Source organism: Eumetopias jubatus, unplaced genomic scaffold (genome assembly GCF_037043125.1).
Source record: "Eumetopias jubatus isolate StellerSeaLion01/CBP00866 unplaced genomic scaffold, mEumJub1_p1.0 scaffold_14, whole genome shotgun sequence".
Classification (NCBI taxonomy): domain Eukaryota; kingdom Metazoa; phylum Chordata; class Mammalia; order Carnivora; family Otariidae; genus Eumetopias; species Eumetopias jubatus.
The window spans coordinates 10,481,211-10,506,043 of record NW_028274820.1 but is presented as its reverse complement, the minus strand read 5'-3'; the positions used below and the strand labels follow the sequence as shown (position 1 = coordinate 10,506,043).

Below are 24,833 nucleotides of genomic sequence, written 5' to 3'. Positions count from 1 at the left end.
TTGCACAGATTCTATGATGCAGAAAATTCTCTGAGAACCTGAACACTTGGGTTGACCAGCGTTGGGGTCTGATTGAGGAGTGGGATGTCAGCTTTTGTTTCTTAACATGTGACCTGGATATCCTACAGAAGAAACCCTTGAGGGAGGCTAATTAAAAATGCAGATTCCGATCTCCTGGAATGAGGTCCTGGAATCTGTCCCCTGCTGTGCCTAAAATCAGCATTTCAAAACAAGGTCCCATGCTATTCTTATGCACACTCCAGTGTTCCTGAAGCGCCGCTTTCTTTCCCAAATAGAGACTTCTTAGAAATGTATTCACACACAGAATCTACTACGGGGAATGACGGTACCGGAAAGGAGCCTGGAGGAAGTTAGCTCCTCCTTGTGCCAGGATGATTGGCTGTTATTTTAAGGAGACCACCCTGCTTGCTCATGTTCACAAACAGAGCCAGTGCGTCCTCTTCATTTCAGCTCAGGGGTAACACCACGCTGTCTGCGCACCTCCCATATTCCTTCACTATAGGCCTGGCTTCTCTGTCCACCAAATAGGTCTTGTACATTTTTGTTTTACACTTCAAATTTGACAACACAACTTTTGGATGATCTGCCATGCTTAAATATTGGTTCTCTTAGGAACCAAATTTCAGCATCCACTTGTTAGCTTCGTGTACCTCATGCTCAGAAATGAGGGGTCCTGGTTTGTCTGGACCCCGCCTCCATCTGTCAGGGAGGATGTTTTTCCTTCCCTTGTGGGGCGTCCCCAGCATGACTGTGCACATGGGCCAGAAAGACTGATAGGTGGATTACTGGGCCCATAGAAAGAGGGGATCCCTGAGCCTGAAGTACCCCACCAAACATGGCTTTGTCATCAGCTGGGATGTTGGAAAAGATCTAGCACCACATTCTATAGCAAGTTGCATGTGGCCCCTGAAGAGCAAGCACCCCATGTGCTGACTGAGACCCACCCCCCCCAAACCCTAAGGCCAGGAGAATATGACCCAGATCATATTCCTGACCTCCAGCACCCTAGCCAGCCATGCTGTCCTTTATACTTCTGGCCATACCACAGATGTGTGATGGACTCCAGCAATGAGCTCACTCACACTGTGCCCATCTACACAGGCATGCCGTCCTGTGCCTGGACCTGGCTGGCCGGGACCTGACAGATAGCCTTAGGAAATCCTCACGGAGCTTTACCACCACGCCAGGCAGGAAATTGTGTGAAGCCTCAAGGAGAAGCCCTGCAGTTTTGCCCTGGACTTGGAGCAGGGGATGGCTAGCAACCCCCAGCTCCTCCCTTGGAGAAGAGCTCTGAGCCTGGGAAGGTCAAGTGCTCACCACTGGTGACAAGTGGTTCTGCTGCCCTGGGGTTCTTCCAGCCTTCCTTCCTGGGCTTGGGATCCTGAGACATTCATGAAACTAACTGCAACTCCAGTGTGAAGTGTGACTGTCCACAACACGTGGCATTGTATATCAATGCAGTGCTATCTGGTTGGGACCACCCTGTACCAAGGTTTTGCCAATGGGATGGAGAGGGAGCTCCCCACTGACACCCAGCATGATGAAGGGTGAGATCATCATGCTTCTGAGCACAGGCATCTGTGTGGATCGGTGGTGCCATTCCTGGCCTCACTGTCCACCTTCTGGCAGATGTGGATCTGTAAGCAGGAGAACCACAAGTCCAGCCCCTCCACCTTCCCCCCCAAATGTTTCCAGGCAGAAAGCGTGTTACCTTCTTTCTTGACAAAATCTCACTTGTGTGGAAAATGAGATGACATTGGCATGACTGAATTTATTTATTTTTTGCTGCTTGACTCAGGATTTAAAAACTGGAATGGTGAAGGTGACAGTAGTCAACTGGAATTGTATTCCCCAAAGTTCTGCAATGTGACTGAGTGTTTTGATTGTACAGTTTTGTTTTGTTTTTTTTTTTAGTCATTCCAAATATCATGAGATGCATTGTTCCAGGAAGTTCTATGCCTTCCCAAACACTTCCCCACATCTCCCTAAGGAGAGTGGTCCAGACCTTGCCCAGTGCACTCGGGGGAGGGTGATAGCTTTGCTTTTTATATAAAATGTGTAGTCCATTTTTTTCATCTTCTGCGTAAATGCTTGTTCTTATTTTGTTTCTTTTTTTTTCAATTGGATACCTATTATTTAAATTTTTTTGTTATGTGTCTTTCAGCTAACATCTTTTTTTAAAGTTTTTATTTAAATTCCAATTAGTTAACATACAGTGTAATACTAGTTTCAGGTGCCCAATTTAGTGATTCAGCAATTCCATACATCACATGGTGCTCATCACAAGTACACTCCTTAATCCCTATCACTTTTTAACCACCCCCCCACCTCTCCTCTGGTAACCATTGGTTTGTTTTCTATACTTAAGAGTCTGTTTCTTGGTTTGCCCCCTCCCTTTTTCCCTTTGCTCATTTGTTTCTTAAATTCCACACATGAGTGAGAACATATGGTATTTGCCTTTTTCTGACTGATTTATTTCACTTAGCATAATACTTTCTAGCTCCATCCACATCATTGCAAATGGCAAGATTTCTTCCTTTTTAATGGCTGGGTAATATTCCATTGTATATTTATACCACATCTTCTTTATCCATTCATCACTTGTTGGACATTTGGCTGTTTCCATAATTTGGCTATTGTAGGTAATGCTGCTATAAACATCAGGGTGCATGTATCCCTTCAAGTTAGTATTTTTGTATCCTTTAGGCAAATACCAAGTAGTGCAATTGCTGGATTATAGGGTCTTCTCCACATCCTCACCAGCATGTGTTGTTTCTTCTGTTGTTAATTTTAGCCATTCTGACAGGTATGAGGTGATATCTCATTGTAGTTTTGATTTGCATTTCCCTGATGATGAGGGACATTGAACATCTTTTCATGTCTCTGTTGGCCATCTGTATGTCTTTTTGGGAAAAAAGGTCTATTCATGTCTTCTCCCCATTTTTTAATTAGATTATATTTTTGGGGGGTGAATTTTAAAAGCTCTTCATATATTTTGGAAAATAAACCTTATCAGATATGTCATTTGCAAATATTTTCTCCTATTCCATGGGCTGACTTTTAGTTTTGTTGGTGTTTCTTTCACTGTGCAGCTGTTTATTTTGATGCAGTCCCAATAGTTTATTTTTGCTTTTGCTTCCCTGGCCTCAGGAGACATACCTAGAAAGAAGGTCCTACAGCCAGTGTTAAAGAGGTTACTGCTTGTGTTCTTCTCTAGGATTTTAATGATTTCATGTCTCACATTAGCTCTTTAATCCACTTTGGAATTTATTTTTGTGTTTGGTATAAGAGAGTGGTCCAGTTTCATTCTTTTGCACGTTGTTTCCCAATACCATTTGTTGAAGAGACTTTTCCCATTGGATATTCTTTCCTGCTTTGTCAAAGATGAGTTGACCATAGAGTTGAGGGTCCATTTCTGGGCTCTTTGTTCTGTTCCATTGATCTATGTGTCTCTTTTTGTGCCAGTACCATTCTGTCTTGATCACTACAGCTTTTTAATATAACTTGAAGTCTGGAATGGTGATACCTCCAGCTTTGCTTTTCTTTTTCAAGTCGCTTTGCCTAGTTGGGGTCTTTTGTGGCTCCATACAAATTTTAGGATTGTTTGTTCAAGCTCTGTGAAAAATGGTGTTGGTATTTTGATAGGGTTTGCATTAAATATGTAGATTCCTTTGAAGAATATAGATATTTTAACAGTGTTTGTTCTTCTAATCCATGGGCATGAAATGTCTTTCCATTTCTTTGTGTCCTCTTCAATTTCTTCCATCAGTGTTTTATAGTTTTCAGAGTACAGATCTTTTACCTCTTTGGTTAGGTTTATTCCTAACTATCTTATCATTTTTGATGCAATTGTAAATGGGATGGATTCCTTGATTTCTCTTTCTGCTGCTTCATTATTGGTGTAAAGAAATACAACAGATTTCTGTACATTCATTTTGTATCTTACAACTTTACTAAATTCATATATCAGTTCTAGCAATTTTTTGGTGGAGTCTTTTGTGTTTTCTATGTAGACTATCATGTCATCTGCAAATAGTGAAAGTTTGACTTCTTCCTTGATGATCTGGATGCCTTTTATATCTTTTCGTCTGATTTCTGTGGCTGGGACTGTTTTGAGTGGTCAGTCATAATGACCCCTTTTTTGCTACCAAACTTTCAACATATGAAGACTTCTGGTCTCTCTGGGCATTGGCTGAGATGGTGAGGCTGTTCACTAAAAGTGCATACCTTAAGGGGAGAAAAAAAAAAGACTTGACCAGAGTCCTTTGTTTGTCTGTAGTCTGTGACTCTAGGTTCTACCTCATAGTCACATCTGGAACAGAATGAGTTGCCTCTGTCATCGCTCCAATTTTTAAAAGGCTTGGAAGGGTCTTATTAAATTAATGGGTCAGGGCACCTGAAGCTCCTCTTTTACATAGCCTACCACCATTTATTCTATCCATCCACGTGGATGTGTACTTTCTCCCTTATAATGCCTCAGTCTGGGCACACTCCTAGCAAGATGGCATGCATGCCCTGGGGAGGTGGGGGGAGGTTTTGCTTCTGTCCCCAAAAGCCTGGCATGTGGAGTGACCTCACCCTCCCCACGAGGGACTATGGAGGACTTCCTCAAACCCTTTGTCACACATCATTCGCAGCCTAAGAGACAAAGTACTACATCCCTCATGCTTAGATCAATGGGCATAAGTTTCCAGGTTAAGGCTGGATTTCAGGATGTCATGCAGTGTTTAGCCAAGATCTTGTCATACTTGCTCCACTGCCCACCTGGACCCAACCTGCTTTCTTGGATATGGTGGCAACTGAGCCGCCCATGGGACCATGCCTCCACAGTGTGCACCCAGACGTAGGGCTGTAATTCATTGTAATGTTTTCCCTGGGTCTCAGTCTTTTCTTCTTGTAAACCCTCAACCCCACCCTGATGTGGAAGACCCAAACCTTCTGCCGTATCTCAGTGTTGTCACCAACATTGACTTTGACATCCCCAGAAAGCTCTCTGGTATGTTTCATACCTCCTCAGTTCTGGCCTGATCTGCTACCCCAAGGAGGGTCCTTCTGACAGGATGGAGATGAGAGGCACCATAACGAGAGGGTAGCTCTGAGACAGCTCCTCTGGCTGCCCTTGTCATCAAGCTGGACATGAGCACTGTCCACAAATACCGAGATGCCCCCTCACGTGGATTCTCCAAGCCCACCACCTGTTCCCAGTGCTGATCACAAAGAGGAAAAGTGAGGAATCTTTGCTAAGACCAGCTGCTGTTTCTGCTGACCCACAGTGTTGATCTTCATGGAGCTGGCAGCCCTGCGTGCCGCTCTGTCTGCAACCACCCTGCCCTTAGCAGGGCTAGTGCCTGATGTGCAGGGAGGAAAAGTGGCAGTGAGACAGCACAGAGTCTCTCCTGCACTCACTGGGGACCTTCTCCCTTCTGCTGCAATGGCCATGTGAGGAAGGGGCTCGTTACTCCACTTCAGTGGCCCCCTCGCTGGGGCATGGATGCCACATTAGCACCTGGGACATCACGACCCCTCCAATTTTTCCCCTCTGCAGTGTACACTTTTTCGCTCATCTAAAGATGAGTGACCCGACTTTGGACCTTCCACCCCTTAGTGGCTCCTTCGCTCCACCCTGGTTTCCTCAGACTTTGCTTGGGGGTCATGGCCCTGTGCAGTGACCTCATACAGGGGAGTGGAGCATCTAGTGGAGTGGACTGACATGGAGGTCGAGAGAGTGGACTCTGCAGCCATTTTCAGCCGTAGCCTTGGGCATACATGTAACACAATTAACATTGTGACTGGCTCAGAGTGCCCTTAATAAGTCTTAGTAATTGTTCACTGTTACTAACAAGTGGTCATCCTACCCTCATCCGCAACTATACATAGATGTCCTGAAGTTGCTCACATGCAACATGGGGTGGAAGAGAAGGCAGGAGGAAGCATGTGAGTCAGCGGGAGACCTGTTGTTCTCTGAGGAGCTCCAAAGCCTAAGTCAGGGATTTCATCTTTATCTCTGAATAAATTAAGATTTATGCACTCACCTGGAGGTTTATCTTCTAGTTCCTAGTTTGAAAAGAACTATTAATGAACTTACCACACATATATCCTTACCCACCCACCCACACACCCAAAAAACATTGACCAGATTAGTAACAGGACATGCAAATCAGAATTTGAAAAGAGGACCATTGTTTTGGAGGAAATTTAAATCTTTCTAAAAATGTCCCATCACTTAAAGAAAGAAAACACAAAGCATACATACATTTGGGAGACGCAGTGTTTGGCTAATAGCAGGGGCTCCCCCAGGGCCAGCCCAGATCTGGTTGCCAGTTTAACTTCTTGTTTCTTGCCTCTTTATGACTCAGAAGATACTTCTGAATTTAAGAATTTTTAACAGCTTTCTATTTGAAGGGCAGGTTACTTATTTAAATTTTGTAGGCCTCACACCCCTTTCTGATTAGGTATTAATAACTTTGCCTTACCTACCCAGTTAATCTACAAAGTAGATAGGGGTCATGTGATGACCTTCTGCCAATAGAAATGCACTCTGAGGGTTGGTTTATTTATCCTCTTTAACCCAGTGGGAACGGTCCAAGGCTACATACCCACAGTGTGGCCTATACTATTTTTTAAAAGGAAGTCCCCTATTCTTTCGTTTATCAAGCCTTTGGTTGGCTATCTGTGATTTCCAAATTGTTTTCCCCTTTAGTTCTTAATTTCAAGCCAGCTCCCTGATCAGAGCTTAGATGTAGAAGCAGGAGGCCTTAAGTAAACTTTTCATCACTAAGTGAAAAAAGTCTGTCAGGATAATATAACGTTGTTTAAGTCTTTTGCTATTTTTTTTTAAGATTTTATTTATTTATTTTGAGAGAGAGAATGAGATAGAGAGAGAGAGCATGAGAGGGGGGAGGGTCCAAGGGGGAAGCAGACACCCTGCCGAGCAGGGAGCCCAATGTGGGACTCGATCCCAGGACTCCAGGATCATGACCTGAGCCGAAGGCAGTCACTTAACCAACTGAGCCACCCAGGTGCCCAAGTCTTTTGCTATTTTTAAATAATATTTTTCTCTCTATATAGAGATCCATATTCATTTTAGAAAATTTAAGTTTTTTTCCTATCACCGTATGAATGTACACTCACAACACACATAAATTTTAACATTTTGCAAGTCCTTCTTTCCCCACTATTTATTGTGATAACGTCATCAAATAATGAGAGATTACTTTGACACTGTTCTGTTGGTTTTAGTTATAGATACACTCCAGTTTGTTTAATGAAAGTCTTGTTGCTGGGCATTTAGGTTCTTGCCAACTGTCACTGTTTTATTAATAAGATAACCTTCCTTCTAAAGAAATCTGTGTGATCTGTTTTAAATATATGACCTTTTGTGTCTGGCTTCTTTCACTTAGCATAATGTTTTTGAGGCTCCTCTGAGTTGTGGCCCGTGTCAGCACTTCATTTCCTTTTATGGCTGAATGATGCTCCATTGTATGTAGGTATTCAAATTTGCTTAGCCATTCATCATCTGATGACATTTGGGCTGCTTTCTACCACCTTTTGGCTATTGTGAATAATGCCGCCTTAACATGTCTTTGTTTCTTTTCACTTCTTTTGGGTGTAAATCTAGGAGTGGAATTGTTGGGATCTTTGGTAATTCTAAGTTTAACTTTTTGAAGGATTATGGCATTTTTAAAAAACAGACTTAATTTCAGATTTACAAAAATAATTGAGAAGGTATTACGGAAAATTTCCATATATCTCACACCCAGTTTCCCCTGTTATTAATATCTAATATTAATGTTACATTTGTTATAATTAATAAACCAGTGTTTATATATTATTAACTGAAGGCCATACTTTCAGATTTCCTTAATTGTTACCTAATATCTCCTTTCTGTTCTAGGATTCCATCCAAGATAGCCAATTACATTTAGTCATCATGTCCATACTTTAGATTTCCTTAATTTTTGCCTAATATCCCTTTTCTATTCCAGGATTCCCCCTAAGATAATTATTTACATTTAGTCATCTTGGCTCCTCTTGGCTGTAACAACTTCTTAGACTTTCCTTGTTTTTGACGACCTTGACCATTTTGAGGAGTGCTGGTCAGGTGTTTGTAGCACATCTGTCTATTGGAATTTCTTCTCATGATTATCCTGAGGTTGCCTGCTTTGAGTGGGAAGACCATAGAGGTAGAGCGCCATTTTCTTTCTTTCTTTTTTTTTTTGTTGTAAAATCAAAGTACTACTTTATTAAATGAGTTATTTTACACAATATGAACATCAATATAATTACAATTGTAAAAAAATTTTTTATAACAAGGATGGACTGATTTTCAGATTTCCAAATCAGAGTCAACTGTACATTTACACAGAATTTTCTTTGCATGAAGCCCAAAAGGGAACAGCATAAAAATGAGTGTTTCTGTAGCCCCTTTATTTTTGCTGATCAACAGTTTGTTAGAAAAGCAGCTGCAGGTTTGTTACCTAAGTTCTGAGACAGTAGAAGAGTCAAAGGTGTCATGAATTCACCTGTAAACAACTTTATGCCTGAACATCAGCCAATTCTGGAGGAAGTGGAGTCTTAGGATGCTTGCTTTCAAAGTGCTGCTTGAAGGTCTTAGGGTCTGGCATTTGTGTCCTACAAACAGTGCAGGTATATATTAAGGCAGCTTTGGCAGCAGCCTTTTGGTCATGTCCTTGTTTCTTCTTTTGTCCAGCTTGCTTTTTGGCATTTTTCTGCTGAGACTGAATCTTCTGCTGTCCACGAGCCATATCCGGGCTGGGACAGTCTTGCGTCGGAGAGACCGTGCAGTGCGAGAGGGCCGGGGGAGGTGGCCGGAGGGAGAGGAAGGGGGAGAGCGCCCAGCACCGCTTCGGCCTCCTCCACCCGCCAAGGAGGGGAAAGAGGAGAGCACAACAGCCCGCGCCTCGCACCCACCGCCGCCGCCGCCGCCGCCGCCCCGCGCGCCCCTAGAGCGCCATTTTCATCACATTGTATCAAGGGTACACGCTGTCCGTGTGACTTGTCACTGTTGATGCTGACCTTGATCGCCTGTCTGAGGTGTGTTTGTCAGGTTTCTCCACTGTAAAGTCCTCTTCTTTCCACTTTCCACACAGACCTCTTTGGAAGGAAGTCACAATGTGCAGTTCATTCTTAAGGGGTCAGTACTGTGCTCTACCTCCTTGAGGGCAGAATACCTACCTACATAAATTATTTGGGATTTTTCTCCATAGGACATTTGTCTCTTCTCCGCTTGATAGTTCATTCACTCATTTATCTATGTTGATATAGACTCATGAGTATTTATTTTATGCTTTAAGTTATAGTCCAATGATACTTTATTTATCTTGTTGCTCAAATTATTCCAGATTTGGGCACTGGGAGCTCTTGCAGTTGACTCTTGTGTTCTTTTGACATACCCCATCACCATGTGGGTTTTTTGGTTTGGTTTGGTTTGGTTTGAGCAGTTCCTTAGTTCCTGGCACCACAAAAGGCACGCAAGCCCATCTTGTATATTTCTGTTTCAGTGCTAGAATCAGCCATTTCTCCAAGGAGCTCTGGTTTCTTTATCAGAGAATGGAACTGGACACTGAAATCTGGGTCTTTGGTTTTATGACATTTTTGATGTTCAAAAACCCATGGCATTAAAAAACAAAAACAAAACCAAAAAAACCCATGGCATTAAACTTGATTTAGTAAAATTATTGATATTTTACTCACTATTTTCTTGCTTTGCAAGAAAGGTAACCTTAAAATACTTTCTCCTTTCTAAGAACAGATGGATAGATGATGTAAATTAGACCAAATAACATATATGCTTTTAATTATTTCTTGGCTATATTTTTTAATATTTGAATCTTTAAGTATATAATCTATATTTTTGGTACATGGTATCAAGTAGGTGTTTTACATTTTCCCAAAATATATTACCCGTTCTCTCAATAGGATTTGTTTTCTACTTTTTAAGTAACGTTTCCTTGGTCTTTGAATCTTGAGATAACTGATTGATTAGATTACAGGTTAAGCTGTGTGAGCTCAGTCTAGTCCACACTGTTCCTTAATACAGTTGAGAGATATGTCACTGGTAAAATCAGAATTGTTTTGCCCTCCTTTTTTGTTCTATCTTAATGAACAGCTTCTAGGTGCAGTGGATGCATGTCTTCTTGCTTGGGAACTCTAGCTTCTTGCTTTGGCCATGGAGCTTTCTCTCAGTGTACCTCTGTGGAATTCCCTTATTGAAAAGCCTATCTGTTCCAATTTAGCAGGAGGTAACTTCAAACTCTCTGTTGCCCAAGTGTTACTGGGGTGTGATTGTGAGAAACACAGTACATGATACATTTTCTGAAAGATTTATGGTCTGTCCAGTACTCTTTACATGTTACCACCAGGGCAAAATAGAGCAGAAGTGGACTGGGTCTACCAATTTTGGTCCTTTGTAGACTTGTTCTTGTGTTGGTTTTTGTCCCAACCTTGCACTATGGGTTGCTATGAGAACTAGCTGCTCTGAAACTACACTTGGATTTATCCTTTGGGGCTTTATGGTGGAAGATGTGGTCCTTTCCATCACCCTATGTTTCCTTTATGCTGGTTTTAGGAAGAATTCTGATCAGATTTGTGGGCCAGCAGAAACTTCCTCAGGGTGGTTGGTGGTTAGTTTTTATCTTGTGGGCACTGTTTCCTCTACCACATGGTATTTCTGTCTCTGGTTTGGGTGATAGGAAGCTCAGAGGCAAATGAGCTTCCATGGTCCACTGAAAGCAAAATCTTTGCCTCTGACTGAATTATTCTATCCTGCTTCCAATTTTTACTTTGTCCTGATTTCCTTTTCCATTCAATTTTCTAGTTTTGGGCTTAGGGTTTCTCTACCTCTGCACTATTGATGTTCTGGGCCACATAATCCTTTCCTGTGGGGATTTGCCCTATGCTTTGTAAGATGTTTAACAGCATCCCTGGCTTCTGCCACTGGTAGCAGCACCACTTACCCCCGGTTGTAACAAGCAAATATCTCTCCAGACATTTCCAGATGTCGCCTGGAAAACAAAATCACTCCTTGGTTGAGAACCACTGGACTATATGTATTTATGCATTTTTGGCTATGAGACAATGTATAACACTTTAAATTAATAATAAATAATGAAATGAATAAGCCTTAATGGATAAAGAAATGGGGAGTGGAACATTTACATATGGACCTTATATAGAGAGCCTAGAGCCTTTGTAAGTTGCCCAAGCATCACTGCAACTGCTCTGAACCCCTTTAAGTGTATTCACCTAGTGATTCTAGAGCAGCATTTAGTCCATGGAAGTTGTCATGTTTTTATTTATCTTTTTATTATTAATTTTTATTATTATGTTATGTTAATCACCATACATTACATCATTAGTTTTTGATGCAGTGTTCCATGAGTCATTGTTTGCATATAACACCCAGTGTTCCATGCAGACCGTGCCCTCCTTAATACCCATCACCAGGCTAACCCATCCCCCCAACCCCCTCCCCTCTAGAACCCTCAGTTTGTTTTTCAGAGTCCATCGTCTCTCATGGTTTGTCTCCCCTCCGATTTCCCCCCCTTCATTCTTCCCCTCCTGCTATCTTCTTCTTCTTTTTTTCTTTTTTAACATATAATGTATTATTTGTTTCAGAGGTACAGATCTGTGATTCAACAGTCTTGCACAACTCACAGCACTCACCATAGCACACAGGAAGTTGTCATGTTTTTAAAGAGAGAGGCTTCTGAAGCAGAGAAATAGAGGGCGTGTAATGGCCCAGCCTTCTCTGGGTACTCCCACTCCACTACAGACAAACAAGACAAGTGACTTATCAGCAGCCATCATTCGCAGGGCACTGGTCAAACCCCATGTCCACACACGAGCAGGGCTTTCCACTGCTTCCACTGCCCGGTATGGTACGATTCATAATTCAGAACATGTGGACATGGAAAATGAAGGCAAAGAACATGAGTATATCATAAAGATCATAAATGGGACATAAGAAATGGGTTATTTGGCACCTCGGGGGGACTTATTGTTTCTAAAGACTATTTTAAGGCTGCTTTATGTGCTAGTACAATTGTGTACCCCTTGAGCAACTTGCCTCTGTCTAGCAGTGGGTAATGGACATTTTGTACTTTTAAAATTTTCTGTGAAAGACCATTAAAGTTGTCTATCTTCCAAGGAAATCTTTACTAAGCTTTCAAAGCCAGAGCTAAAGAATAATAGGCAGTGCCCAGGCAAGCATTTTCATGTGCCTGTTCTGATTTTTCTAATGGCAATAGGGATTTAATCATGCAAGAATGTGTTGTGAGTTTTTGTGTGTTTTAACAACACTTCAGGCTAAGAGATTTCTCATCAGATCTGCATCAGTGCAGAGGTACAGAAACCCTAAACCCAAAACTAGAGTGAGTTTTACACTGTTTCTGCCTGTCGAGATAGCAACATAGAGCACATTTTGCCCTTTGCTCGAAGAAATGTGATTTCATTTTGCTTTCAGGGCACATTCCTTTGCAATAGAAGCACGATGTATTTTTTCTTTTGTTTTTGCAGAATAGCTGAAATAAAGGTGTTGGGAAACATTTAGAAGCATTTTTAAAAAGCAGAGTTATAAAACTCACTTCTATATTCTTCATGACTTGGGTGTCCAGAACTTGCTGACATCTGTCTGTGGACTTGTGTCAAGGGTAAGCAAAGAGTCATTCTGGAAACGTTACTTTAGTTTAAAATCAGGTGTGTCTTCTGTTTTGTTTTGTTTTGTTTTGTTTTGTTTTGTTAAAAAGCAAGTGTGATCCTCCAGCTGCTGACCAGGTTTCCCCAGTGGTGGCCCTTGATGGAGCTATCTCAGGATGTGATTATGAGGAGAGTTTGGGCTGGGAAGGGACCACGCACTGGCCACAGTACTCTTTCCAAAACCGTGTTTTGGTTAATTGCACAATCTTATTTAGTTTTCAGTCTTCCTTACTTGACAGCACACATTTTTTTGCTAGAGTCTCCATCTCTGTCACTAGTACTGTGCCAGGTGCAAAATAGTTTAGTTAATACATACAGGATCAATTCATATTTAGTGATATGGACAATATGCAAAAGTTTTTTCCCCAAAAAGCATAGCAATCATATTCATAACAGTTGTTCCCAATTCTTGAGAACATTTTTCTTAATCTTTCGGCAGTTTTCGGTTCTCCTGGAAGTGAACTCTGAGATGCAGCTGGGTGTTTGGGATGTTTAACAGGGAGGGATGTTTAACAGGGAGTGCCTCCAGTGCTAAAATGATCATCAGGGTTGTTTTCTGTGGGGCCCAAATGGCTGGGCCTCTGTATCCTAGTCTTTGGATATGAGTCATATTTGGAAGGGCATGACTTTGGGTGAGGCAGCTCTCTGCCATTGAGGCTGACCCTGAAGGGGCAGAAGGCAGAGGTGAAGGTACGTGCACTCTCAGCAGCTGGGCCCACACGTACATGCACATCTCTGGGTCCATTACTCCACCAGGTTCTTTCCACATACTGTCTCTTGTCTTCACTGTTATCCTTGAAGTCGGTTAATATTTCCTTCAGTTTGTGTATGTGGAAGCTGAAGTTCAGAGAAGTTAACAAATAAATAATATAAACTAATAATCCAATTAAAAATGGGCAAAAGACCTGAATGGACATTTTTCCAAAGAAGACATATGAATGGCCAACACACATGAAACAATGGTCAACATCACTCATCATTAGGGAAAGTCAAATTAAAACCACAATGAGATATCACTTGATATACCTGTCAGAATGGCAAAAATAAAAAAATACAAGAAATAACAAGTGTTGGTGAAGATGTGGAGAAAAAAGAACTTTTGTGCATTGTTGGTGGGAGTGCAAATTGGTGCAGCCACTCTGGAAACATCATGGAGAGTCCTCAAAAAAAAAAAAAAAGAATTATCATCATATGATCCATCAATTCCACTACTGCGTATTTACCCATAGAATATGAAAACACTAATTCAAAAAGATACACGCACCCTTATGTTTATTGCAGCTTTACTTACTATAACCAAACTATGGAAGCAGCTGAAGCATCCATCAATACATGAATGGATAAAGAAGATGTGGTGTATATACACAATGGAATATTATTCAGTCATAAAAAAGAATGAAATCTTGCCATTCAGGACAACATGAATGGACCTAGAGGGTATAATGCTAAGTGAAATATGGCAGTCAGAGAAAGACAAATACCGTATAATTTCATCCATATGTGGAATTTAAGAAACAAAACAAATGAACAAAGAAGAAAAAGACAAAAAAAGCAGACTCTTAAACACAGAGGACAAACTAGGAGTTACCAGAGGGGAGGTGGGTGGGAGATGGATGAAGTAAGGTGAAGGAGATTAGGAGTACATGTATTGTGATGAGTACTGAGTAATGTATAGAATTCTTGGATCACTATATTGTACACCTGAAACTAATATAACACTGTATGTTAATTATACTTGAATTAAGAAAAAGAATATAATATATATATATATATCATATAAGCAGTGTTAAATATTTAAATTAAATTCAGCTCTGACTTTGAAGCCTGCGTGCCTTGGGTTTCTTTTGGGAGTGAATCAACCAAGTAAGAAGAGGAGCATGAATTGGGAGTCAGGAGACAGATTGTAGACTTGCCCTGCTGCTAACTCCAAGTGTGTCTTCAATTGTCAAATCAATAAACATGGAGCTAAAATGAGCTTCGAAGCACATAAATCACCCAGGAACCTTGTGAAAATGCAGATTTGATCCAACAGGTCCTGGGTGGAGCCTGAGATTCTGCATTTCTAACAAACTCTCAGGTAATGTCAATGCTGCTGGCATCTGAGGTCTCAGAAGACCCTGAAGTCTCCTCCAGCTCTGAGATTCAGTGGGTCTTGAACACATAGGGACTGCTTGTCCTTAGAGAATAATTCCAGTTGGTAATTAGAGAAGAAATAAGGAAATAGAAAATCACCATTAGAACATCCCCTCGTAGTAATTGTTTTAGGTAAGATCTGTGGTTGGACGCTAAATTTAAAAGGTAAAAGTTTGAGGAGAAACATGATATTTGCATAATAGCAAAGCTTCTTCCCCCAAATTCCCCCAAGTATTATTGATTACAGAGGAAAAATAATAAGTTTATAGCAAGCACGACCTTCATCAAATGATCACAGTTGGTATCACCAGTAATGATGCATATTGATATGCACCTCCTTATAAGATGCACTAAGAGGGACATATCATTTCTGTGTACACTTGTATAAAACATGCAACTTTAATGTAATGAAAAAGTATTAGATGAACCCACACTGAGGGATATTCTACAAGATAGGTGACCAGAACTCTTTAAAAGTGTCATGATCATGAAAGAAAGGAAAGACTGAGAAATTGTCACTAATTGGAGGAGACCAAGGAGACATGACAAATACAACAGGGGATCTTAGATTAGATCTTGGAACAGAAAAAGGATAGTAAAACATGCAAATGGAGTCTTTTGTTTATATTATTAAACAAGTACTTAGTTTTCACAAATGCATCATGGTGATGTAAGATGTTAACATTAAGGGATGTTTGGTGGAAAGTAAACTGGAACTCTGTTCTATTTTTTCAACTTTTCTATAAGTCTAAAATTTAAAACTAAAAAAATTTAAAAAGTAAACACACCTATAGGCATATTCTTCAAAAATTTTCAGCCATTTTTACATGCAAAAACACATACACAATAGAGTAGTTTAGACTTTATATATCATATTATGTGAATAATGATGGTTTTTTACTTTTCTATTATTCATACCTCTTTTTCTTCCACAGAAGCTAGAGCTCAAGCAATTCAAAATTATTGTGGTGGTCTTAGATATCCTGGTAGGATTGCTGACTCTAGAGGTTTTAAAGTCAAAAATAATGATAACAAACATTTAGTGTGTTTACTGCAAAACCAAGTGCTGTGCTAAATGCTTTATTCTGCCCAATAACCTGTTATTATCGCTAATTTACAGAAAAGCAAGTATTTGGAGAAGTAAAATAGCTTGCTCAAATTCATAGTAATTTGTAAAGCCAGGATTTGAACCAAGGTTATGTAACTTTGGAACCTTAGCTTTTAGTTACATTGCCCATAACACTGCTGCATAATAATAACAATTGATTTCAGATTTTTTTAACATGGAAGGAAAGGTACCATCACTGGACCAACATTTTATAGAGATCAGAATGACCAAGAAATCAACCAGTGGATGATCCTCAACCCGGTACAGGCAAAGTAAGGTGTCCAGAGAAGATGGGTGTCTTAGGAGATCCCTCAAAATCCTGGCTCTGAGTCACTAGTTTGGGAGAGTTGGGGTAGGTGATGAAGGACTTAGGTGTCTGTCGTCTGTCTTTGCATACCCCCCTCCCCCGCACAGGTAGCTGTGGCCTTGCCCCCAGGCTCCACTTGGTAGCCGACTCACTAGGTGCAGTGGGCATGGGCCACTGCTGGCTCCTATCTGGGCAAAAAGAAAGGAGGTCTCTACTGACTATGCTCACACGACAAATACAGAAAAGAGAAAGAAAAATCGGTTCAGGTGTTCTTCTTGGACTTCCTCTGGGCACCCAAAACTCTGACTGCAGAGATGTCCCATTGGTCCCAAACAGAGCCTGGAGGACCGAGTGGGGTTGAAGGGCCAAAGACCTCAGTAAAGTGGACAGAATTCATAACTTCTGCCTATGTCCTTTCACCCCCCAGGTGACACTCAGGGTAATAACATTTATCTCATAGAATTATTTTGGGGTTTGCATGAGATAACATTATATTATTTAGCACTATGCCTAGCACACAGAAAGTGCTTAGTAAAACCTGTTCTTGTAAAAACGATTGATTTATATTTTCACTTGGTAAATATGGGCAAACAATGAAGAATCTTAACTGAAGACACTTGAAAAGAAGCAGCAGGTCAAATTGATGGGGGTAAGATATGACATGTTCAGGGAAAACGCATAAAATAGAATGAATCTTAAAAAAAAAAAAAGAGGAGGCATTTAAATACACCCCAGTTAGCTATCTCAATGATAGTTGAGGGGGATATTGGGCCAAAAAATAGGCTGCTATGAAAAAGGAAATTGAAAATTTGCTTGCTGACAGAGCCCCACCAATACTGGCAATTAATACCAATTAAGCACTGCTAGGATTGAGTTGGAGAGTTAGAATCTAATTTGAGGAATTTTCACAGAACATGGAGTGAAAATGTAAATAAACAGGCATTATAAAAAATAAATAACTAAAAGGATAGGTTTAGGGTATCTAACATACATTTATTCTCCTCACTCTGACTTGGAGCAGGTAGAGAGGTAGCGACATTTAAAGATATATAGAAGAAAAAAACATTCTAAGGTAGTTGAAGAAAATTTACCTGTGCTAAAGAAAGAGTTGAGGTTTCTGGTAGAAAAGGCGCCCTGAAGTTTGCCTGGCTGGTTCAGTCGGTTAAGCCTCTGCCATCAGCTCAGGTCATGATCCCAGGGTCCTGGGATCAAGCCCTGCATCAGGCTCCCTGCTCAGCAAGCGAGTCTGCTTCTCCCTCTCCCTCTGCCCTTCCCCCTGCTCATGCTCTCTCTCTTACTCACTTTCTCTCAAATAAATGAATAAAATCTTAAAAAAAGAAAGTCCTCCTGAGCCCATAGAGGATATTGAAAAAGATACACACATATACGTATCCTAACAATATGTTTTAATTTCATAGGAAAAGAGAAAAATTCATAAACATTTAAATTAAAAACACGATGGACAAGACCAGTAGTGTTATCAAACAGCTCGTTTGCTTCACTAATTGCCTGGTGACAGAGGAACAAGATTCACCATGATTGTGAGGTTAGAGTATTTCATGTAGACAAAGTAGTATTCATATAGCCACACAAAAGGATATACTTTGTGACATGTCAGTATCGTGGAAATGTTTTATCAGTGCATTATTTCTGGAAAAATGTTCAAGGAAAAAAAAGTCAGTACATACAGGAAACAGTATTAAGCACTAAAGCCACTAATTTCATAGATTAGCCAAAATTTGTTTTAAAACATATACTTGGAGAAAGTTTAATATAACCCTGATAAAAAAAAATCCTAAAATAAGAGACATAAAGGAACAGTATCATCATAATCTGGGACTAAAGTTCCAACTGGTTTAAAAAATTTGTATGGTGGTGAACTAAATATTTCATTTTTAATTTTAAGAGCTTTATATTACTCTTTTTTGCTCTTTTTTACAGACTCCTGTTCTTGTTTCATGGATGAACTCTCTCATATAACATTACTTTTTCCCCCTTGCTGTTAGTTTTCTTCTGTTCCTTGATGTCTTTTTCTTTCAAATCTTTTTAACATGCTTGTTTATTTTAATCTCTATATTTCCTACTAGAAGCTTGTCTGCAAATATATGGTCATCCTTGGCTGTCTGGTCATATTGAAGAATGAGACTTAGTCTATCAGTTGGTGGACCTCACTTCATCAAAAGAGCCCTCCAATTCTCATATCTCATATCTTGGGCTGGTCATTTTCTTCTGGAAGAGAAACCTCCAGACTCCTGCCTGTGGGTTTGAGCTTGACTGCTGGTGTGCTAGGAGCTCAATCAGGCAGGGGTCAGCATGGCTCCGTTCAGTGACACACCTCTCCCCTCTCCCATGCTTGGTACCTTGTAATCTGGAGCTTCTTTTAAAAACTTCCTTCTGAGGATAAACTTTCTATGTATTGCTGGGGGTGGGGGAAAAGAACATGAAAGTCAGCTTTCCCTATTGATACTGTCTCCTATTTTTGGCTCCCTCTTTTTTTTACTCTCTAGTTCTAGAACCTTCTGGGATTCTGTGAAGTGAATTGGCTTGTTTCCTACTGACTGCCCTCTCTTTGGGCTAGTTCTTTGGTATCTGCTATTTTTTTAAAATCGTGTTTCCCTTTACTATCCATTGTTCAAAAATGGGTGTGTGTATTAGTTCTCATTCATTGTCATTATCTCTCGTATTTTTTTGTTCTTGTGACTTCATTGCTTCTAAAGTCTTCTGCTATCTCATCAGCTTGAAAGGAGAGAGCAGAGGTAAACACATGCATTCATTCCTTGTTTATACCTCTCAATGAACTTTGGGGTAACATTGCCACAAAAAGGCTCTTCTCCCAAAAGGAAAGTCCCATTTGGATTTTGGCTGAAGTTACATTAAATCTGTACATTACTTTGAGAAAAAAAAGAATTTCTTTTTAATACTGAGTTTTCCCACCTGGGAACATAGATGACTCGACATTCAGTTCAAGTGTCCTCGACAGCATCTCAGTTTTCTCTGCCCGGGGTTGAGCAGCTGACCAGGGGACAGTGGGGCATGGGAGGGCATTGAAGAAAAATAAAGGTTCTTGCCCTGACCCTGCTAGGGGCGGTGTGGCATCTGACAGCTGATGACTCCATTATCCTGAACTCATTTTCCTCAGGTCCAGATGGGACATTAACAACCACCTTATGGAGATGTAGTGAGAACTAGAAAGAGTCTGTGTAAAGCACACAGAATTGAGATAAAAAAATAATGGTGCTTATTTACTATTTCATTAACATAGGATACTTCCAGGTACATGCCTATGTATTTTGTTTTTTGTTGTTAAGGTAAATGAGATGTTTACTTTCAATATTTTCATTGTCTTTTAATAGTTTTTAAGAAAAGCAATTTCTCTTTGGAGAAATATCGTTAATCCTGATATGTAATTTGAATTACATCTCAATTCTAATAGTATTTTTGGAAGCAGTTCTTGGTTTGCCATCAATGAGGAAATTTTAAGAACGCCCTGTATTTGAGTACAGGAAGCAGGAGTGTTTAAGTCACGCTTTGGTGTTTCTTACTTCAGGCTCAATCAAAGCCCAGGCCAGAGTCCTGGTTGGGGTCTCTGCTCTTACAGCTTCTGTTATTGGTAGGTTCTAGATGCATTTTTGGAGTAGTGTTTCTTACATAGTGAAATAAGAGTCATTCTCTGTGGAAATCTTAGGGATTATCTTTTCATTTTCTTTTAAAAATTATTAACATGTGATACATACAAAGAAGATACGTAACCTCAGGGGGCGCCTGGGGGTTCAGTCATTAAGCATCTGCCTTCCGCTCAGGTCATGATCCAGGGTCCTGGGATCAAGCCCCATATTGGGCTTCCTGCTCAGCGGGGAGCCTGCTTCTCCCTCTTCTGCTCCCCCTGTTTGTGTTCCCTCTCTCACTCGCTCTCTCTCTGTCAGATAAATAAATAAAATCTTAAAAAAAAAAGAAGATATGTAACCTCAGAACTAAAACATTAATAACCATGCTGAATCCACCTGGGTGGCTCTCGCCAGTCCTCAAGTTTGTATTTTGCATGACCCGCAAAGGGTGCAGGCCGCACCACCAGGCTGTACCTTGCCGTACTTAGTGAGTCTGCATTGTATTTTCAAACCATGCAGGAAATCCATGCGCTTCTTGAAGACTAGCCTGTGGGTGACTGGCTACCTTGCGGCCTAGCCTTCAAAAAAGAACCTGTCCTTTGCTCTATCAAATGAGATCACATATAGGAAAGTCCTTAGAAATTATGAAACTGCATATGAGTGTAAATGTCTCTATGGAGATGCTATATACTGCTATCAAATTTAGTAACTCTCTTCAGATGTCCTCAAGGAAGTGAAATTGTTTTAAACAAACAATAAACAAGAGCTCACACCAAGAGGGTTAGGATCCATGGCAACTGGAAGTGGGAAGAACAAAGGAGACTTTGGGGACAAAAATGGTTTAGAGCTTGTCAAAGACCTTTTCTGCATGAATAAAACATGCAAAGAAGAGCATACATAGAAAAGCATAGAATGAAATTAGTGAACAGGGAAAAGCAATGTATATGATAAGAAATTTGAGCTTGGGGATGCCTGGGTGGCTCAGTCGGTTAAGCGTCTGCCTTTGGCTCAGGTCATGATCCCAGGGTCCTGGGATCGAGTCCCGCATCGGGCTCCTTGCTCTGCGGGGAGCCTGCTTCTCCCTCTGCTGCTCCCCCTGCTCGTGCTCTCCCTCTCTCTCTCTGACAAATAAATAAATAAAATCTTTTAAAAAAAGTTAAAAAAAGAAACTTGAGCTTGTTAAAAATTACTATGCAGTGTTTATGGAAATTATACTTTACTTGGCAAAAGAATTATAAATATATATATTTTAAATACTTTGTATGGTAAACATGTGAAGATCAATTTAAATGTGCTATTTGATAGGCTTAACTGCGTATGTATTCCTATATTCATCAAGTATTAAATTATTGTTTTGGTCTTTCGCTACTATAATATCTCTGAGATAATAAAAGCTGGCAGGCATTTATCATGGGATACAAGGACGCCTTTTTTATGGAACAGATTTGGTAGAAACCCTTGCACTTACTGGCTTGCTGTGCTCGGATGGGCCCTGCCAACCTCATGTGTCCAGCACAAGGTATAACGGTTAGTGAATTTATGAATGAACTGGAAAGTCATATGCTCGATGTCTTTGATTCATGGATGAAGCCATTTGAAGTGGCAAGGAACTACATTTCACTTGTCGCTTTCTTGTTTAAGTGTTTAACACAGTAAATCCAGAATGAATCCTATGACAGCCAGACAGGAAGAAAATTAGCAGCTGCAGTTAAGTACCTAAGGACCTTTAATTAGGGAATGTAAATTACACCAATTCTGAACTCTCATGAAAAGGATAGCTGACTTTTTAAAATTACCTTTTAACAAAATTATAAAAGAAACACATGATAACAAAAGTCTAATATACGAAAAACTACCATATAAAAAAAAAATTATTCATTACAACACTAAAACATTTTGCTGTACTTTCTTTTAGCCTGAGGCCGGAATCTACATCTTAGTCATCTTCTCCCAGAGTCTCTCAGGAAACTGGGTCCGGGCAGGCCCTCCATAGATGTTCACTGAATTAAGTGAATTAATTATGGGATGGCTTCAAGCCATTCTTTCTTCTCTCACCTTTGTTATTGGTCACTGTTAATCAATGGTTATTGCTTTTCTCTTGGTACCTATGGAAAGGTGAAACTAATGAATAAGATGTATAATAAATATGAATTTGCCACACATATTGAAATAAAAGTAACAGATATTTCAGCAGTAACTCAACTGTAATGTCAAGGAGATATATAAAGCCATCTATTTCTATGTTTCTTTCGATTATTATTCAGCTCATGATCCCAGGGTCCTGGGTTTGAGCCCCGCATCGGGCTTCCTGCTCGGCGGGAGGCCTCCTTCTCCCTCTCTCACTCTCCGAGTTTGTGTTCCCTCTCTCACTGTGTCTCTCTCTGTCAAATAAATAAAATCTTTAAAAAGAAAAAGTCACTCACTCTTTCGATTATTTTTTTTTCTTTTTTTAAAATTTTTTATTGTTATGTTAATCACCATACATTACATCATTAGTTTTTGATGTGAATCAGTTTCTATATGTATGTTTGTCCACAAAATCATCCCTTTTATGGAGATGGTCAAGGGTCTCAGCCTAGAATCATATGCATTACAGTTTCCCCATCTGTCTGGTATCTGGGAGCGCACCTTCTATCTCGCGTCTGCTCCTGTGTGTTTGTGTTTTCTTTCTTTTTACTCAATTAGTCTTGTCACACAAGTTGCCTCTTTTATTGGTCTTTTTAGCATTCCACCTGTAGGGGTGTCGGTTTTATTCTTTCTCTATTATCTACTGACTCATCTTTGCTTTTATTCACTCTTTCGATTATTATCAAGAAAGAGAAACTGACATAGTAGACCACCATCAGTGAGTAAATACATTAATGACTACTAACTAATAACCTTAAGATTCATTCTTTAAACCTTTTATGGCAGTCCTTCAGACGGCCATCCAGTATTTCTAGCTCTTCATCTTTTAGGTGGTGTGTGGTAGGATTGTACTTTCCTGAGCATTGAAGTTAGTCATGGTCATGTAACTTAGGGTGGCCAATGGAATAAGAGTGGAAGTGATATATATGTATTGCCTCTAGTTGAGATTTATGAAGCTATTTAGCACATTATCTTTCCACACAGAGGTGACCCAGACAGCATGTGTTAAGCTGAAACTGCCATCAGTGTCTGATCCTGATAAACAGACCTCTACTACTGACCAAGATTTGGGATGCAGTGTGACTCAGAAAAAAAATTTTCCTTGAATCAAGCCCATGAGATATCTAGGGTGATTATTTGCTACCACAGTGTAATTTAGCCTGTCCTGACTGATGCATTCACATTCACAAAGCTGGGCATTTCTCTAGTCATTGTGGAAACCAATACTAATAAAATATGTACTTCGGAGGAGTTTCCATTCAAATGAGAGAGTCATGTGCACAAAAAGTACCATTCAGCCTATAAGTACAATAAGTACAATAAAGGATAATAAGTCAAACACTTATAGGATAGATTAAAAGTTATGGGAGGTATTGCTTCAGGTACAGTGGTTTGAATTAAAAAGCTATAAACTCCAACGATTTCATAGTTGAAAATGAATTCTTTCCAGTGGCTTTTATCAAACACTCAGAAAATATTTTATCAGCAGATTCATTCTTCTGGCTCAGAAAATATTTTATCAGCAGATTCATTCCTCTGGCTGTATTATTTAAGACTAGCGGATTTAAAATGTTTCCATATTTGATATACAAATTTTCTCTGAGTAGACTATTAAATTATAATTTATAATAATAAATTTTAAATATTATTAAATATATTATTCTAAAGAAATAATAAGATCAATAATAATAACTGATGTGAAACCATTGCTCTACTCTTTTTCTTTTTTTAAAGATTTTATTTATTTATTTGACAGAGAGAGACACAGCAAGAGAGGGAACACAAGCAGGGGGAGTGGAAGAGAGAGAAGCAGGCTCCCCACTGAGCAGAGAACCCCACGCGGGGCTCAATCCCAGGACCCTGGGATCATGACCTGAGCCGAAGGCAGATGCTTAACGGCTGAGCCACCCAGGTGCTGCACCATTGCTCTACTCTTAAAGTAATAAACTACTGTGTGATATTATGCAATGAATTACTCTGTCACAGGGTTTATTTTTATAGGGATAGAATTGCTATGTTCTTTTCAAAATCAAATTGATTCACATCTGCAGAAATAGAGAGCTCAGATTTTGGCCTTGGTCTGATCTGAGTCTTTGCTCCCCCACTGATGAGATGTGAAGTCTGAGGCTAGTAACTTTCATGTACCAGAGCTTTAGTTTTCTTAGCTAGAGAGTGGAAGTAATGACCTCTCATCTTTGAAGCTTCTTGTGAGCACTAAGTCAGGAAGCGCTTTGTGCAGAGTGCTTTATTCATAGTATTCCCTTAAGAAATGTTTATTAGGCAGTAGTAATTAATATTGTTACCCACTACATTTACTCCTTCTTTAGCCACATTGTTTCCAAAATTTTTAAAGTTAAAAGACAATACATGTTGACCAAATATGGGTGATTATTATGAACAATAAACAGAAGGTATGAGGAAAATTTTGAGATTCTTTTATTCATGATTTGGTGAGTGCCTTAACTTTTCATTTTACGTGTTTATTAAATAACTCTTAGAAAATACAGATAAGGAAGAAGAATCAAGTAACAAATACAGAGAAGCAAAAAGAACCAAGTAATAAGAACTTACCCATTATCTCAAGATCTAGAAATAACTACTATTAAGACTTTGGTAGATGTCCTGCAAGCAGTTTTTTCATGTATAGGTGTGCATGTAAACAAACTATGTATGATATACACTTTTTAATGAAAAAGGGATCATCTCCTGCTTTTTAAAAATTTGATACTTCCTGGGGCACCTGGCTGACTCAGTTGGAAGAGCATGAGACTCAATCTTGGGGTCGTGAGTTCGAGCCACACTTTGGGTGTAGAGA

At 39.9% G+C, this 24,833-nt stretch overlaps 2 protein-coding genes across 3 annotated transcripts in view; one reads left to right on the top strand and one right to left on the bottom strand.

Annotated features, from left to right (window-relative positions):
* HECW1 (HECT, C2 and WW domain containing E3 ubiquitin protein ligase 1) overlaps nt 1–24,833 on the top strand; it is a 430,092-nt gene that overhangs the window by 23,099 nt on the left and 382,160 nt on the right. The window lies entirely within an intron of this gene.
* Nucleotides 8,336–8,940, bottom strand: LOC114213647 (transcriptional regulator ZNF706). Its single transcript, XM_028108921.2, has one exon. It carries the CDS (start codon nt 8,784–8,786, stop codon nt 8,556–8,558), a length of 231 nt encoding a protein of 76 aa, XP_027964722.1. The 5' UTR covers nt 8,787–8,940; the 3' UTR covers nt 8,336–8,555.